Genomic DNA, 14,140 nt, shown 5'->3' on the forward strand with positions numbered 1-14,140 from the left:
TGTTGCTACAGTGATTTGGAAGCAGTGATGGACTTCATCACATGAGCAAAGGCTCTAGGGTTTTGAGATTTGGGTGTGAAAAAGGAACTTGTGAAATTGGAAGGACTGTAGGCCAATGGCCTCATAGCTTGCACCATTGTTTTTGGACTTTATAGGCCATTTAGAGCCTCATTTCTTATGTATTTTGCTATTTTGTCGATGATATGTATTGCACTCGGTGCCATTTTGATATATTCACCTTTACATGGTATATAAATGAGCAAACTTTGCATATTTTGTCTCTATTGGCTTGGAATCATGGTTTTACATCTTAAAAATAGTTTTGTTTCATTAAAAATTAATTATTTAATGTTTTTTTTAAAACCGGTTCGTTTAGACCAAACCAGTCCCGGTTAGACCGGTTCCGGTCGGTAAACCGGTTCATTAGGTGGACCGGTCCAGTCACCGGTTCCGGTTTTAAAAACATTGATATATATATTAATAATTTTTAAATATTTTTAATATATATATATATATATATATATATTCGCGTTTCCCCATTTCCAAAATTTGGGGAGGTCGTGTTTCGTATCGCTTCCCGTTTCGGAAACTTGTTTCCGTTTCCCCGTTTCGTGCAACTTAGGTCAGGCTTCTTACCGGTGAACATTTCTTCGGGAGTAAAATAGTCTTGCCAACCTTGTCTTCGGTGATTGCTCTTGCTCTTGCTCTTGCTTGGGCTTTGTCTTCACCTCAACTCTAATTCCATGTTAAATTATGGTATGTTCTATGCTTAGAGCAGTTTACTTATTTTTCTTTTTATTATCAACAAATTAGCAATCACATATACATTAAGTAAAGTGCAGATAGAACATTAAATGATCAACAGAAAACAAGCCAAGACAAGAGACATAAGATGTGGCGGCTAGCCATGGACAAACCCCAATGCGGGGAAACCCTTTGATCAAATCTTCTTTTATCTTCAATAGTTTAGCAAAGAGAAATAGTACAGAAATCTGAATTCTGTAATTTTATATCAGCAGCAACAAACCCTAGATCAGCAAAGTCAAACTTGGTCAAACTAGTTGAAATTGACCTCTAAAAGACTTGGTCAATTTCTGGTCAACTTGTCCTCGAACAACCTGACGAAACAACCCTTGAACAGACCCAAAAGTACAGTCAATTTGCAGATTTCTGAAGTCAACTGCAGCGCTAAACTAGGGCAGTCAACACTGGTCAAACCAGAGGTTAGATCACCTCGATTTTCGTGCCAAAAATTGCGTCCTGGCTAGGAGAGGCAACCACACCCAATCCGCACTTCTGGATGGTCAACGCTGGTCAAAGAGATGACCTTCTATCCTAGCGTCCTTCTTTCTGCGTCTTCCTTGCCCTAGGACGTCTTCCTTTCAGCCACACGTGTGAGAGAGAGAGAGGCTCCTTTTATGCATAGGAGAGAGAGAGAAGATGAGTGAATTGAATTGTCCAAATGAGGAGAATGCTCCTTGTATTTATATGCAAACGTTGAGGATGAATAGACGTAACTGTTGGACTTCTGAGCCTACATAAGTTTGTTGGCTGACCTTGACAATTTGTCCATAATCAAAATAAATTCATATCTCCATAAATACTTATCGGAATCGGATGATCTTTAGATCAATCCTACACCTCTCGATGAGAGGAATCTAGGAAAAATATCAAAAGCCATAAATAAGGTGATCCACATGGAGTTTGGCCCTAGTTTCCAATTTTAACACCTTTGATATAGCTCTCTTGGAAACCATGTTGCCTGTACTGCTAAGAAGCTGCTCAACAATTGACATACCTAGAGATAGAGCAGACACTCACAGCCAGCAAATGTTAGCATAAAACAAAAGCACTTCAAGGACCGATCATGCAACGAACTAGGTAACTGTTGGGCAAGATTGTGCAGTTGTGACTCTCAAAGGTGAGGGACTGTCAGCTGGATTTGCGCATTGCGTAGTCCCAGCTATCAGTGAGAGGTGTTGATGACTGGAACTGCACAGAGCACAGTCCAGTGTGGCTTCTTGTGGACTGGAACTGCACAATGCGCAGTTCAGTCTAGCTTGATGCTGGCTTGGACTGCGCATTACGAAATCCCAGTGGGAAAGACTCAGGGATTGTCTCCTAAAACTGCGCAAAGCACAGCTGGAGCCAATCACTGGCAGCCTCTGCACAAATCCTGGAGCCAAGGCAGAGCCTTGAGTTCCAAAAATGCGCAATGCATGCCGAGAAGGGCTAGATCTGAGCCAAGGCAGCCCAAATCTACCCAAGGGCAACTTGAAAACGAGTATATTTGAATGAATGAGTGAATGATGGTGCGGATCTGAATGAATGGTCATGCATGCAATCAAAGCAAGTGCAGAAATTAGTCAAACAGACGCACAACGAAGCTTGTGGGGAGAGTCGCGGCAACAACAACTGTTAGTGCAAAACAGGGTTATGCATGCTTAAGAAAGGCAATGCAAAACTCGGAACAACACTTCTACAAGTTAAAACAAACTAAAACGCCAATGGTCGTTCAAAAAAACATGCAAAACAACACTCACACAAGCCAAGGAAACAAAAGCAACAAAAAAGCAACAAAAGACTTGAAAAGCAAAACTCACCCGGAAAAGTTATGTCGATCGTGCTAAAAGTTCCTAGATACCTCAGGAATACCAGAGCTCGAAGATCGAATGTGTAAATGAGTTCTAGCGGCGTTCATTAAATAGATTTGATCAATTTAAGGTTTATGACGTGCATGCCAAAAATCTAGGAAAAAGCGACAAGTGGCGGCAGTTTTCTAAAATTAACTCAAGTGTAACTCCCAGTGCTAAAAATAGATCCCTATTTTTAGGGATGTTTTTTGCTTTTTACTTTTTGCTTTTTCGGGAAGGGCTGCCATGCATGCATGGAGAAATTGCGCAGTTCTGGAGGGAATTGGGCAACCTGCCAGCACATGCATCGGGCAGTAGCTGAGGGAATGCTTCTACGCAATTCCTGGGCTTATTAGCTTTGGATGCCTCTCATGCTTTGCGCAGTTTCCCAGTTGAAGACAGGTTGTCAGCTGGGTCTGCGCAGTTTTGGAGCTGAAGCTCATTGCTGGGCTGATCTGCGCAATTCTTGAGAGCAAGGCTCACTGTTGGGCTGCACTGCACAATTCCTAAGAGCAAGGTTGTCTACCCTCTAGGATTACGCAGTTTGCCAAGGTAGTGCAAGAACCAGATGCAACCAAGTCACAGGGGTCAGCTTGTGGTTAGACAGCAAAGCAAGTAAGCAACACAAGTTGTAAAGCGAAACATAAATTCAAATGAAAACACAAGTACCTGGGTAGTGCAAGACAAGCTGTTGAGAGTTAAGGAGGGAGGCTCCAAAACGAAGCGAAGGCAAAATTTTGGAGGGTGATTGTAGCCGCTACAACACAAGCCTAATTAGAGTTTTTTTCGCCAAAACATTAATGTACATAGTGTTGAATTTTGTAGCTATGGTCGGTCTTCATAATTAATATTTTAATCGTTGAAATATATGTATTGAAAAATATAAGACATGTTCTTCATCTCGGTTTCAAAAGAAATAATTTTGAAATTTAAAGCTTGGATCTAAAAGGATCAAGTCGGCCCTCCCGGTGTCAAGTTGGCCAAGCTTGAAGAGACACACATTCGACCTCTTAGAAGACTATATAAAGGACCTCCTCTTCAAAAGGCAATTCAAATCATCCATATGAGACAGAGCATAGGACGAATCTGCGTGAAATAGCAAGTCGATTTTTTGGGCAAGACAGCAGATCGAATTCTGAGGCAGACTGAGCAAACCGAATTCTAAGGCAAACTAAGCAGACCAAACCTAAGGTACAAACCATCAAATTCTAAGGAAGTCTGAGTCAGCCAAAATTTGGCCCCAACAGATCAGACCAGACCGAGTTCATCGGGCAACAATTTGACTTGCCACAAGGGCAGTTTGACCAGGTGTGACCAGGGCTATTTTACTAGTCAGTTTGACTTTATTTTTGACTTGAAGAGTTAGATGTATCTTTGTTGAACTTAATAATTTCTCTAAGGAAACGGTTGTTGGGTTTTCCCCCATGCAGGATTTCCGAGAGTAAAATTCTTGTGTCTCTTGTTTGGCTTTCTCTTTATGATCCTACTGCCATTTTGTTTCTATTGATGAGATCTTATGTGTAATTACTTTATGATGAATGTGAATGCAAGAAAAAGTTAACCTAAGAAATCATAAAAGTAATTATCAGTTTAGAAGATCCCTGAAAAATCAACATGGTATCAGAGCATGGGTGAAAAAGCAACCTAGACAAAAGTCAATCTATTTCAAGTTATCTTCTAGGACTTATTCTAAAAAAGCCTAGATCTGCCCCTTTTGCTCGAGTCCTAAAACATCTACATTCTATGTGTCCAATGATCCATGTTCTATTTTGAAGACAAGTTTGTTTCGTATCTGAGCTAAAGAAGAAAAAGGGGCCAAGGTCTCTGTCTTCTCAGACAGACCAGATAATCTCAGGAAGGTCGAAGCTTCATTTCTCTGTTGAAAAGAGTACTCCTCTCTTATGAAGTCGAGATTCATTTTGATGAAAGAAGAGATTGTGATCCATTTTGAGGTTCACTTGAGATTGTGATAATATTCTAAGAAGTTCGAAACTCCTCAGTCTGTCACAGTAGGTCGAGAGGCCTCAGACATGACCTCAGAAGATCTAAGGTATCTCAGAATGAAATACCTCAATCATTAAAAAAATCCAACATAAAATTGCTTCTTGTTCATGGGGTCTCATGAAAATTGCTTGTAAACCTTCAACTGTGGAAAACGCTACACATCCAGAAAGGACTTGACCGGTGTGTCACATGATCAATGAATGGTTTATTTCATGATATTCTGAAACTTGTTATTGATTGGTTGAATTTCAATACAGTGGAATGCATGGATACTATAGTGATATTATTATGGATTATTGAATAAGTTGTTACTGAAGATATACACTATATGAGTAAAGGAGAAGTCCATAAAATATTGAAGGCCAAATGATTCTCTTCACCTATTTGTGTAAGATAAGAACCAACACGAGCAACAAAGTCAAGAGTTATTAGAAGCACGAAAGAAACATATGGTGCATATATGTTATTGCCGTCAAAGAGACAGTAAGCATGAATGAACACTTAATCAGGGTCATCATGATGGATGTGGATGATATACCTGTTGATCTATGGCAAGTAAATTGTCTATTTCAAGAAGAATTCCTCCTTTGATATGAATTCAAAAGCTAATGTGTTGTTGCAGAGATCCAAGCCTCTTGTCAAATGCTTTGATTATACTGGTACCATTTCTTGATTTTGGCATCCAAAAAGGTTACTCAGAAATTAGAATCAGTAGAATGCCATAAAGACATCTTATGACATTTCACAAAGCCCTTTGACATAACATTTGAAAGGACATTCATAAGTCCCTCATCAAGTTTTGAAACCAAATCCTCTTGAGAAGATCTGAAGTTATCTTTGTAAAAGACAGAATATTGCTACTGCTCACTTAGTTTGGAATGGAACAGTATTCAGTTAAGAACGCATAATTGCAATTCCTTGCTCGAAGTTAATGGATATTGAAGATGTTGAAGTTGTAACTAGTGCTGGTCTTCATAATGTAATGTAAATCTATCATTGATGTATTTATTATATTCATTATTATATTTTATTTTGGTCAAAGAAAGTTCTTCATGCTTATGGAGTCAAAGAAAATTTTATTTGAGTCATGTTCCATTTGGACATTTGTAAGAAAAAGAAAATTAAATTTTATGTTGAATCATTAGCCCACAAAATGTCAAGTCAGCCCTCCTTGGAACAAGTCAACCTGGCCCTCCAGAGTGGCACCCATTCGACCCTCCTGGACAGCTATATATAAGAGGTAGTTCAACTCATTTGAGATCATCCAATCACACAACAAGACCATGTGAACGACAACAAGGAGCATAAATTAAGGAGAGAGAAAGTCAAGCTAAAGAAAAGAAGAATATTTCTTTTGTTGACTGAATTTCTGATGACGATAACTCGCACGTAAGGACAGAATTCTGTAAATAGGCCAATTTTTTTTGTACTATCACAGGCCCGAAATTTCAGGAAGTTGACCAGAATGTTAGGTTTGACCTATGTTGACTTTGACTTTTGGAGGAGGGTTGGACTTGACATTTTGGTGGCAGTTTTGGTCTTGTTCTTGGTCTTGGATATCTCATTTTGATCTCATTCTATAAGAGAAGGATTGTTTGGTTTTCCCTTGGCTAGCAGCCTAACTTTGGTGTCTCTTGTCTCTTTATTTTCCTGGAAGATTGATCATTTGTATAATTGCTTGATGAAGAAGACATAACAAAAAATAAAGAAGAAAATATAACATTCACAAGTAATTATCAACAAGAGAAATCAATCATAATCTTACTAACTTGGTTTCTCAGCAGAAGACACCTATTTCAAGTTTGTGAACTAATGAGACAGAGACTGAAAAGGGCACTCACAAAGAAGAAGCCAAGTTATCCATTGTAGCTTTAAGCAGGCCAAGAATATTTATAAGTATGAGCTCGTAAGAAGTTGTTTGTATACCTGCTGCTCTGTGGGATGAACCAAATGTGTGTTCTACACATCTATACCAAAAACAACTGGCAAACTAATGACAGAGTGAATTGAATGGACCTGTGTAAGATATGTATTCAAGAACAGAAATGGTGCTGAGATCTAAATCTCTAAAGCCATATACCTTACACTACAGTGAAAATATCCTGTATGACGAAATAAGGGTTTTAGTATTGCATTGCACCATTGTGATTATGATTGTGCCATTACTTATATGGCAGAACTTTAGAAATATGAGAACACATCTCTGAAATTCCTCCCTGAGCTAGAGGAAGTTAAGAAGGTCATTTGCAAGCAATATTGTCATAGGGTTGCCTGAGCCAAGAAGAAGTTATTCAACCTTTGAGAAGCTTGGTTATCAAATCTGAAGCAAATCCCTTGAAGTCTCTTGTTAAGGCAGAATGCATGTTGGATACACTTGTTTCAACTGTCATGAACCTATAGGACATTTTGATGACTGAAATTTAAATCATACTCTAGGGTTGAGTTCAGTTCTGATAACATGATCCAATTGATACTGCCGCTACAATAAGAAGGTTGAGTTCCCTGAAAGGGCCTAGCTTGCACTACTAAGAATTTGATGATGCATTTGAAGATTGTCTACCTATTAAGAGTTGGTAGGTGGAGTAAAAACTAGTGTTTGTAAATCCTAGGAGAATGGAAGACTTGGATGTGAAAGCCCTAGGGTTTGTGGATAAAAGTCTAGAGCTGGATCTAGATCAATGTTTCCGCTAAAAGAAGAAACCCTAGCTCGTGCAAGGTATCTGATGATGAAGACAAGGATGAAAATCCAAGATGATTTCTGCAAGATGGAAAGGATCAAGAGAGAGTTGATAAATCCCTTCAAGCAATGAAAAGATAAGTACTTCATATCTCTCTTCCTTGGTTATTATTGTTGTTGTTTTACTATTAGCCTCTTATCTTTGTATCCTTTGCTTGGTTATGATTGTTCTTCCATGGCCTCTTAGTGAGGATTACAACGACATAGTGAAGCTTGCCTAGGGTTTGGCAGCAAATGGAAGTAGTGGAAGAATGAAGCAAAGTTCGTGACAAGAGAACTCTCCCCAAAATCGGCGATTTGTGTTGAGAGATATTGTACTAGATGATATCCAAGCTTGTGCTGAAGGGAAATCAGTAGTTACTTCCAAATGGATATACAAGAGCTAGCATGTAGCAAATGGCAAGGTAGAGAAGTACAAAGCAAGATTCATGAAAATTCTCCCAGTAAGAGGGAGAAGACTATGTTGAGACATTTGCTCCAAATTGTCAGGTACACTGATGTTAAAATATTATCTCTATTATTTCTATTGAAGGTTACATTAGATGGATGTAAAGGTCATTTTGCTCAATGAAGAAATTCAGGAAGAAGTGTACATGGGACCACCTCAAGACTTTGAGGGTTATGAATGAGTCTCTTGCTTGCAAATAGAAGATTGTACCTCAGACTTGGATTAATGGATTAAGGTTGATCCTATATGATTTGTTTCTGACGAAAGTAGGACTCATGTGTCAGAGAAAGCAGCATTGGCAGAAATATTTGCTTCTGTAATAAAGGGAGCAGTCAGGGCTTCCTCGGGAAATCTTGTTTTAGCTTAAGAGGGAGTTGACCTCTAAGTTTGAGATGAAGGACCTAGATCGAAAGAAGCATACTATTAAGATCCCTCATAGTTTTTTGGGATGATGGATTGTCATTGAGCTTGTCAGACTAGATAGCTGATACAATGATATGCCACAGTAACTAGAAAGTTGCAGTGGCAGAGGGAGCAGCCAGGATTGCCACAGCAGGATCTATTTCAGAAAGAGCACTTAGTTAGGGTGACCAAGAAATAGCCGATCAACTTATGGTTGAGCCAAGGAATGTGGTTCAACATGTGTTGAAATACCAACATGGTAAAATTGGTTATGGCACACCCAATTATGGTTTGAGATAGGTGTCAAACAATTAAGTACAGTTGCAAGGATACACAGATTCAGATTAGGTAGAGCGTGCAGAAGACAGAAAGAGTTCATCAGGATATTTCTTTAGTTTAGGCTCCATTATGATTTCTTAGAAGAGCAGGAAGCAAACAACTGTTTCACTCTGTATTACAGAGGTTGAGTATATTGCAGCTTGGTTGGAGAGTTGAGAAGCAGTATGGCTTTAGAAACTCTTACAAGATTGTTTGATCAAGTGCAGGTAACGACCATGATGACAGGTCAAAGCACAGTGAGATCTAGTACCAAGACATGCTACAGAAGGAAGCAATGTGGCTCCTATATTATTCTATAGTCAAGCAAATTGCTGACAAAGCCTTTGTCCCAGGATGTAGTTTGTATACTTCGAGGACAAACTTGCAGAAAGAGGGAGTGATGAAATTGCAACATCAAGGACAGTCATTCTCCCTTGGTCAGGTTGACCAAGATTAGAGAGAATGGTCAAGAGTGTTGATGTGATAGCATATGGATAGACATTCTCTTTGGGTTAGGTTGACCAAGATTAGGGAGAATGGTCCAACAGAGGACAAACATTCTTCCTAGGACAAATATGTTGACCAGGATTAGGAAGAATGGTCCTAGAGACCCAAAATTACTCAGTTAAGTAGGTTCCTTTTTAGCATCAGACTCAGGATTACTCTCCAAATAGATTAAGTGAGCCCATTTAGCATCATGGCCTAGAGTGAGGCCTTTGGATTTGGGGCAAGGAGTACTCAGATGGATTGAGTGTATCCCTAGGGTCAGTGTCACAGGGTTCGTCGAACCTAAAGGTTGAGGTCCGAAATTCGTCGAATTTCAAAAAAAATCTTAAGGTTCGTTTAGGTTCGAGAAGGTTCGGTTCCTGCTGCGTGCATTATTATTATAACGACATTCATATTGTTATTACCCTAAGGTTTAGGTTCGAGAAGGTTCGGTTCCTGCTGCTGTGTCCTAACTTGTACAGTATTCCACATAATCGTCCCAATCTCCCAGTGAGCTTGTGCGCGATTTCCGAGTCATGGTTCAAATTTTTTTGCTAACGCGTTGACATTATTATAATTTTACAAGTATTATAATATATTGCAGTATCAAAATCTGCGTACATACATTATAATGTGTTAAAAGCATTATATTTTAAGGCGTCAGCATTATTATAATTCTATAAGTATTACAATGAACTGTAGTATTGAACTCAACGTACATGTATTACAGGCAATACAATATGTTAACACATTACAATGTATTGAACTCAGCTTATATGAGGCATTACAATGGGCTAATGTATATTTATTATTATTATTATAATAATAAAGATAAGTTAACATAATTTAAAAATTATATATTTTTACAAGAATTATTTTTAATATATTTTAAATTATATTACATTAACGAAATTAGGGTATTGTTATTTTAAATATTATAAAATAATATAACTTATATTTATGGAAAATTATAAATTTATTGATATAGTATATGATAAAAATTATAAATATATATTAATTATAAATGAATATAAAAGATTTATGTAATTTTAATTATTATATATATATATATATATATATATATATATTTTAAATTATATACATGAACGAACCTAATGGTGAACCTCATTCGAATCTCATCGAAAAATTCGAACTCGAATCGAACTTAATTGTAATCGAATTCCAATTTGAACCCGAACCATGTGACATTGCCTAGGGTTACACCATGGGTAGAGAGATTGACTAGGATGATGGTGAACCAGGACTAGTTTGTATACCATGGGTCAAAGGCGCCAACTAGAATCAGGGTGACTAGTTGATGCTAATGATGCACCATGGGTCAGATGTATGGACTGAGTTTTATGGTCAGAGGTACCAACCTGAATAATGGTGACTAGTTGATGTTGTTGATTCAGCATGGGTCACAGTTGCTGACCAGGATTACGATAATTGAATGATGTTGATGCTAATGATGAATTATTATAACCTTTCTTAGAGAATTTTGTCAAAAGAGAACATCTAGATAGACATTATGAATACCTCCCTAGCTAAGAGGGAGTGTTGAATTTTGTAGCTATGGTCGGTCTTCATAATTAATATTTTGGCGCTTGAAATATATGCAATGAAAAATATAAGACATGTTCTTCATGTCGGTTTCAAAAGAAAGAATTTTAAATTTTTCAAATTTAAAGTTTGGATCCAAAAGGATCAAGTCAGCCCCAGCTTGAATAGACACCCATTCAGCCTCCTAGAAGACTCTATAAAGGCTTTGATCTCCTCCTCAAAAGGCAATTCAGATCATCCATCTGAGGCAGAGCATAGAACGAATCTGACTCAGAGAACGAAACTGAGGCAGAGTAAGGGCAGATCAAAGTGAAAGAGCAAGTCTAGTTTCTGGGCAAGACAAATCTGACCAGACCGAATCTTTGAGGTTCTGAGGAATTCTGAGCAGGCCGAAATTCGGCCCTAGGAGATCAGACCAGACCGAGTTCATTCGGGCAGCAGTTTGACTTGACACAAGGGAAGTTTGAACTTTGGCCAAGTATGACCAAGGCTATGTTACTGGTCAGTTTGACTTTATGTTTGACTTGAAGAATTAGATGCATATCTGTTGAACTTAATAATTTCTCTAAGGCAAAGGTTGTTGGGTTTTCCCCCATGTGGGATTTCCCAGGATAAAATTATTGTGTCTCTTGTTTGGCTGTCTCTTTATGATCCTACTGGCATTTTGTTTCTATTGTTCAGATCTTCTGTGTAATTACTTTATGATGAATGTGAATGCAACAAAAGATTAACATAAGAAATCATAAGTAATTATCAGTTTAGAAGATCCCTGAAAAATCAACTAATAGATGCACAAGACTGGTTTTCACTGGCAGCGAAATGAATAATTTCAGATGTGTCTAATTTACTTTATGGTTGGGGAGAACATCTGAACATATCTTGCATCCATTGTGACAGTAAAGGAAGATATTGCAGTGTTTCAATCAAATTATTTGTTTGATCCTCATTTAGAATCAAAAGTAAATAGTAAGACTCATTTCTTACAGAGAACAGTTTAAATTATATTTTTAAAAGTATATATTTACACATGATTTACCTTTGGAGTTGCTCGATCTACAGCAATAGTTGATCCTGCAAGCTCATGACTTTCTGACATAACTTTGTCAACAGACTCTGGAAATAGTAATAAGAAAGTAGATCAATAACAAACTTGAAATGAATTTAACATACAATTAACTATGAGCAGTATTTGATTAAAGCTTTGGAATGATTGCAATACTTTGAATCATATTATTTTGCCAAAACTATTTCCTGTAAAATTTGAAAGTGCAGAGAAATAAAGTTTCATGTGCAAAAATCATCTGCAAAGTCAATAAAATACCTGCATTTTCATATGTAACAAATCCAATTCCACGATGTTGCTTTGTTGTTTGGTCCTGAATTGTACCGACAGAAGAAGAAACAATCAAATATGCATATGTAAATTGCAACAGTTTTAATTTTACTAAAAATTGTAAACAATTTAGCTGATATGAATTGGAATGGAAAACATCATTATCAGTTATGAGGGATAATCTCTTTCTGAAAACAGCTGCCATTTTATCCATATGAACCAACGCTACACCAAGACATGTTTAACTTGAGTGACAGAACTTCCCACATGAAATTCACAGCTAGTGGGTTTGCCTGTATATCTAACAATTAATGCCACAGCCCTGATAACTTTTTCTTATAAGTTGTGTCTATTATAAGAAAATTCAACACAGATTACGGGTTGAAATTGGATTATAGACCACTATTGGCAGTGTACTTGTTCCCTTTCTTCACATTGGTGGTTGACATGTGTCCCTAGTCTAGTGTGACCTAAGACTCTAATGGTCATACTACTCCATGTTCTTCATACCTAACACTTGTCATCATTCCCCAATGTCCGTTATCACATCATTTGATTGGTTCTTGTCAATCACGAGTACCAATTCTCTATTGGCCTTGTCTTGTCAGAAGAAAGGGTTGAATATACCCGAGGTTGATGCAGCTGTAAGAAAGGAAAAAGCATCAGACAGATGTTAAAACGCAAAAGAATGACAAGGGATGTAAAGCAAGCAAAAGCAAATTATAGCATGAGCTCTACCCCTTTTTATATAGCCACTTGTCCCTGAGAGTATCCATGCAAATCACACCGATCAAAGAAAAAAGAACTCTTAGTAAACATCTTGAACCTGATGAAGTGAAGTGATAAATTGCCCACAATTAAAGGGGGGTTATATGATCATTATTACTTGATAAGTCAATAAAGCTTGTTGAACAAGTTATATCAAAGCGAGAAAGAAAAAGACAAATATGGGGGTTTTTAAAAACAAAGGCAAGGGAAGGTAATATAAGTAGCTAAGCACTCTCTCTAGAAAGGCATTCATGGACAATGGTTTGCATAACCTCGTATGAGAATATGATACCTTTTCTGAAATAAACTATAAGCCATAACACCTATCACTTGCTCCTATCATTTGAAAGGTTGAAAGCACCTAATAAGGCCATGTGATAACCCTCACATATCTAAGTGAGGTAACTTGTGCACAGTCACCACCAATAGCAAGGTACATAGAGGGGGCTTGGCAATCTTGATTAAATTCCAATCCCATACCCTCATCCATCATAGAGTCTAGTCTTCAAATGTTGCAAACCCACCAATTCTAAAACACTAAAATCCTAAAAAAGGTTTAAGTGTACTAAATTCTAAACGAAATATGAAATTCTACTTTCTTCATATCAAGTTCAAAATATCTTATCTATGCAATGCTACTACAATGTACGCCACTATATACATAGCATTGCATATATTTGGTAGTAGCAAATGCCAGGAAATTAGTGCATGTGACAAGATATCGTAATAGTTTGGATGCTAAACATGATAATGGCTTCATTGTTTGTACTTCCACGACAAAATTCCAATTGCATTAGTGATTGCATTGACTACAAACATGGTATTACTAGTGTCATAGTATGAGAATATGACACCTTTCCTGAAATAAATTATAAGCCATAAAACCTATCACTTGCACCTATCATTTGAAAGGGTTGAAAGCACCTAATAAGGCCATGTGATAACCCTCACATATCTAAGTGAGGTAACTTGTGCACAATCACCACCAATAGCGAGGTACATAGGGGGGGCTTGGCAATCTTGATTAAATTCCAATCCCATACCCTCATCCATCATAGAGTCTAGTCTTCAAATGTTGCAAACCCACCAATTCTAAAACACTAAAATCCTAAAACAAAGTTAAGTGTACTAAATTCTAAACGGAATATGAAATTCTTCTTTCTTCATATCAAGTTCTAAATATCTTATCTATGCGATGCTACTACAATGTATGCCACTATATACATAACATTGCATATATTTGGTAGTAGGAAATGCCAGGAAATTAGTGCATGTGACAAGATATCGTAATAGTTTGGATGCTAAACATGATAATGGCTTCATTGTTTGTACTTCCACGACAAAATTCCAATTGCATTAGTGACTGCATTGACTACAAACATGGTATTAATAGTGTCATAATGGTCCTCCTTGAATTGACCTTTCATGAGAATTCAATATGGCCAATC

General features: G+C 37.5%; 1 protein-coding gene across 7 annotated transcripts in view; it reads right to left on the reverse strand.

The window, feature by feature from the left end:
• LOC149227915 (putative RNA-binding protein C660.15) overlaps positions 1 to 14,140 on the reverse strand; it is a 215,063-nt gene that overhangs the window by 140,904 nt on the left and 60,019 nt on the right. For 6 of the 7 annotated variants that reach the window (XR_016247826.1, XM_089377980.1, XM_089377983.1 and 3 more), the window contains exons 4-5: positions 11,913 to 11,967; positions 11,628 to 11,704 (exon numbers count right to left, since the gene is read on the reverse strand). Coding sequence is in view for 6 of the 7 variants with exons in the window: in XM_089377980.1 (XP_089234106.1) it covers positions 11,628 to 11,704; positions 11,913 to 11,967 (132 nt within the window). In the remaining variant the exon portion in view is untranslated. Of the gene's footprint in view, positions 1 to 11,627; positions 11,705 to 11,912; positions 11,968 to 12,434; positions 12,567 to 14,140 lie in introns of all 7 variants that reach the window. The other variant, XM_089377982.1, reaches the window with a different exon arrangement.

This window comes from Pinus tabuliformis, chromosome J, assembly GCF_031772625.1.
Source record: "Pinus tabuliformis cultivar Carrire ecotype Pingquan chromosome J, CPIR1, whole genome shotgun sequence".
Lineage (NCBI taxonomy): Eukaryota > Viridiplantae > Streptophyta > Pinopsida > Pinales > Pinaceae > Pinus > Pinus tabuliformis.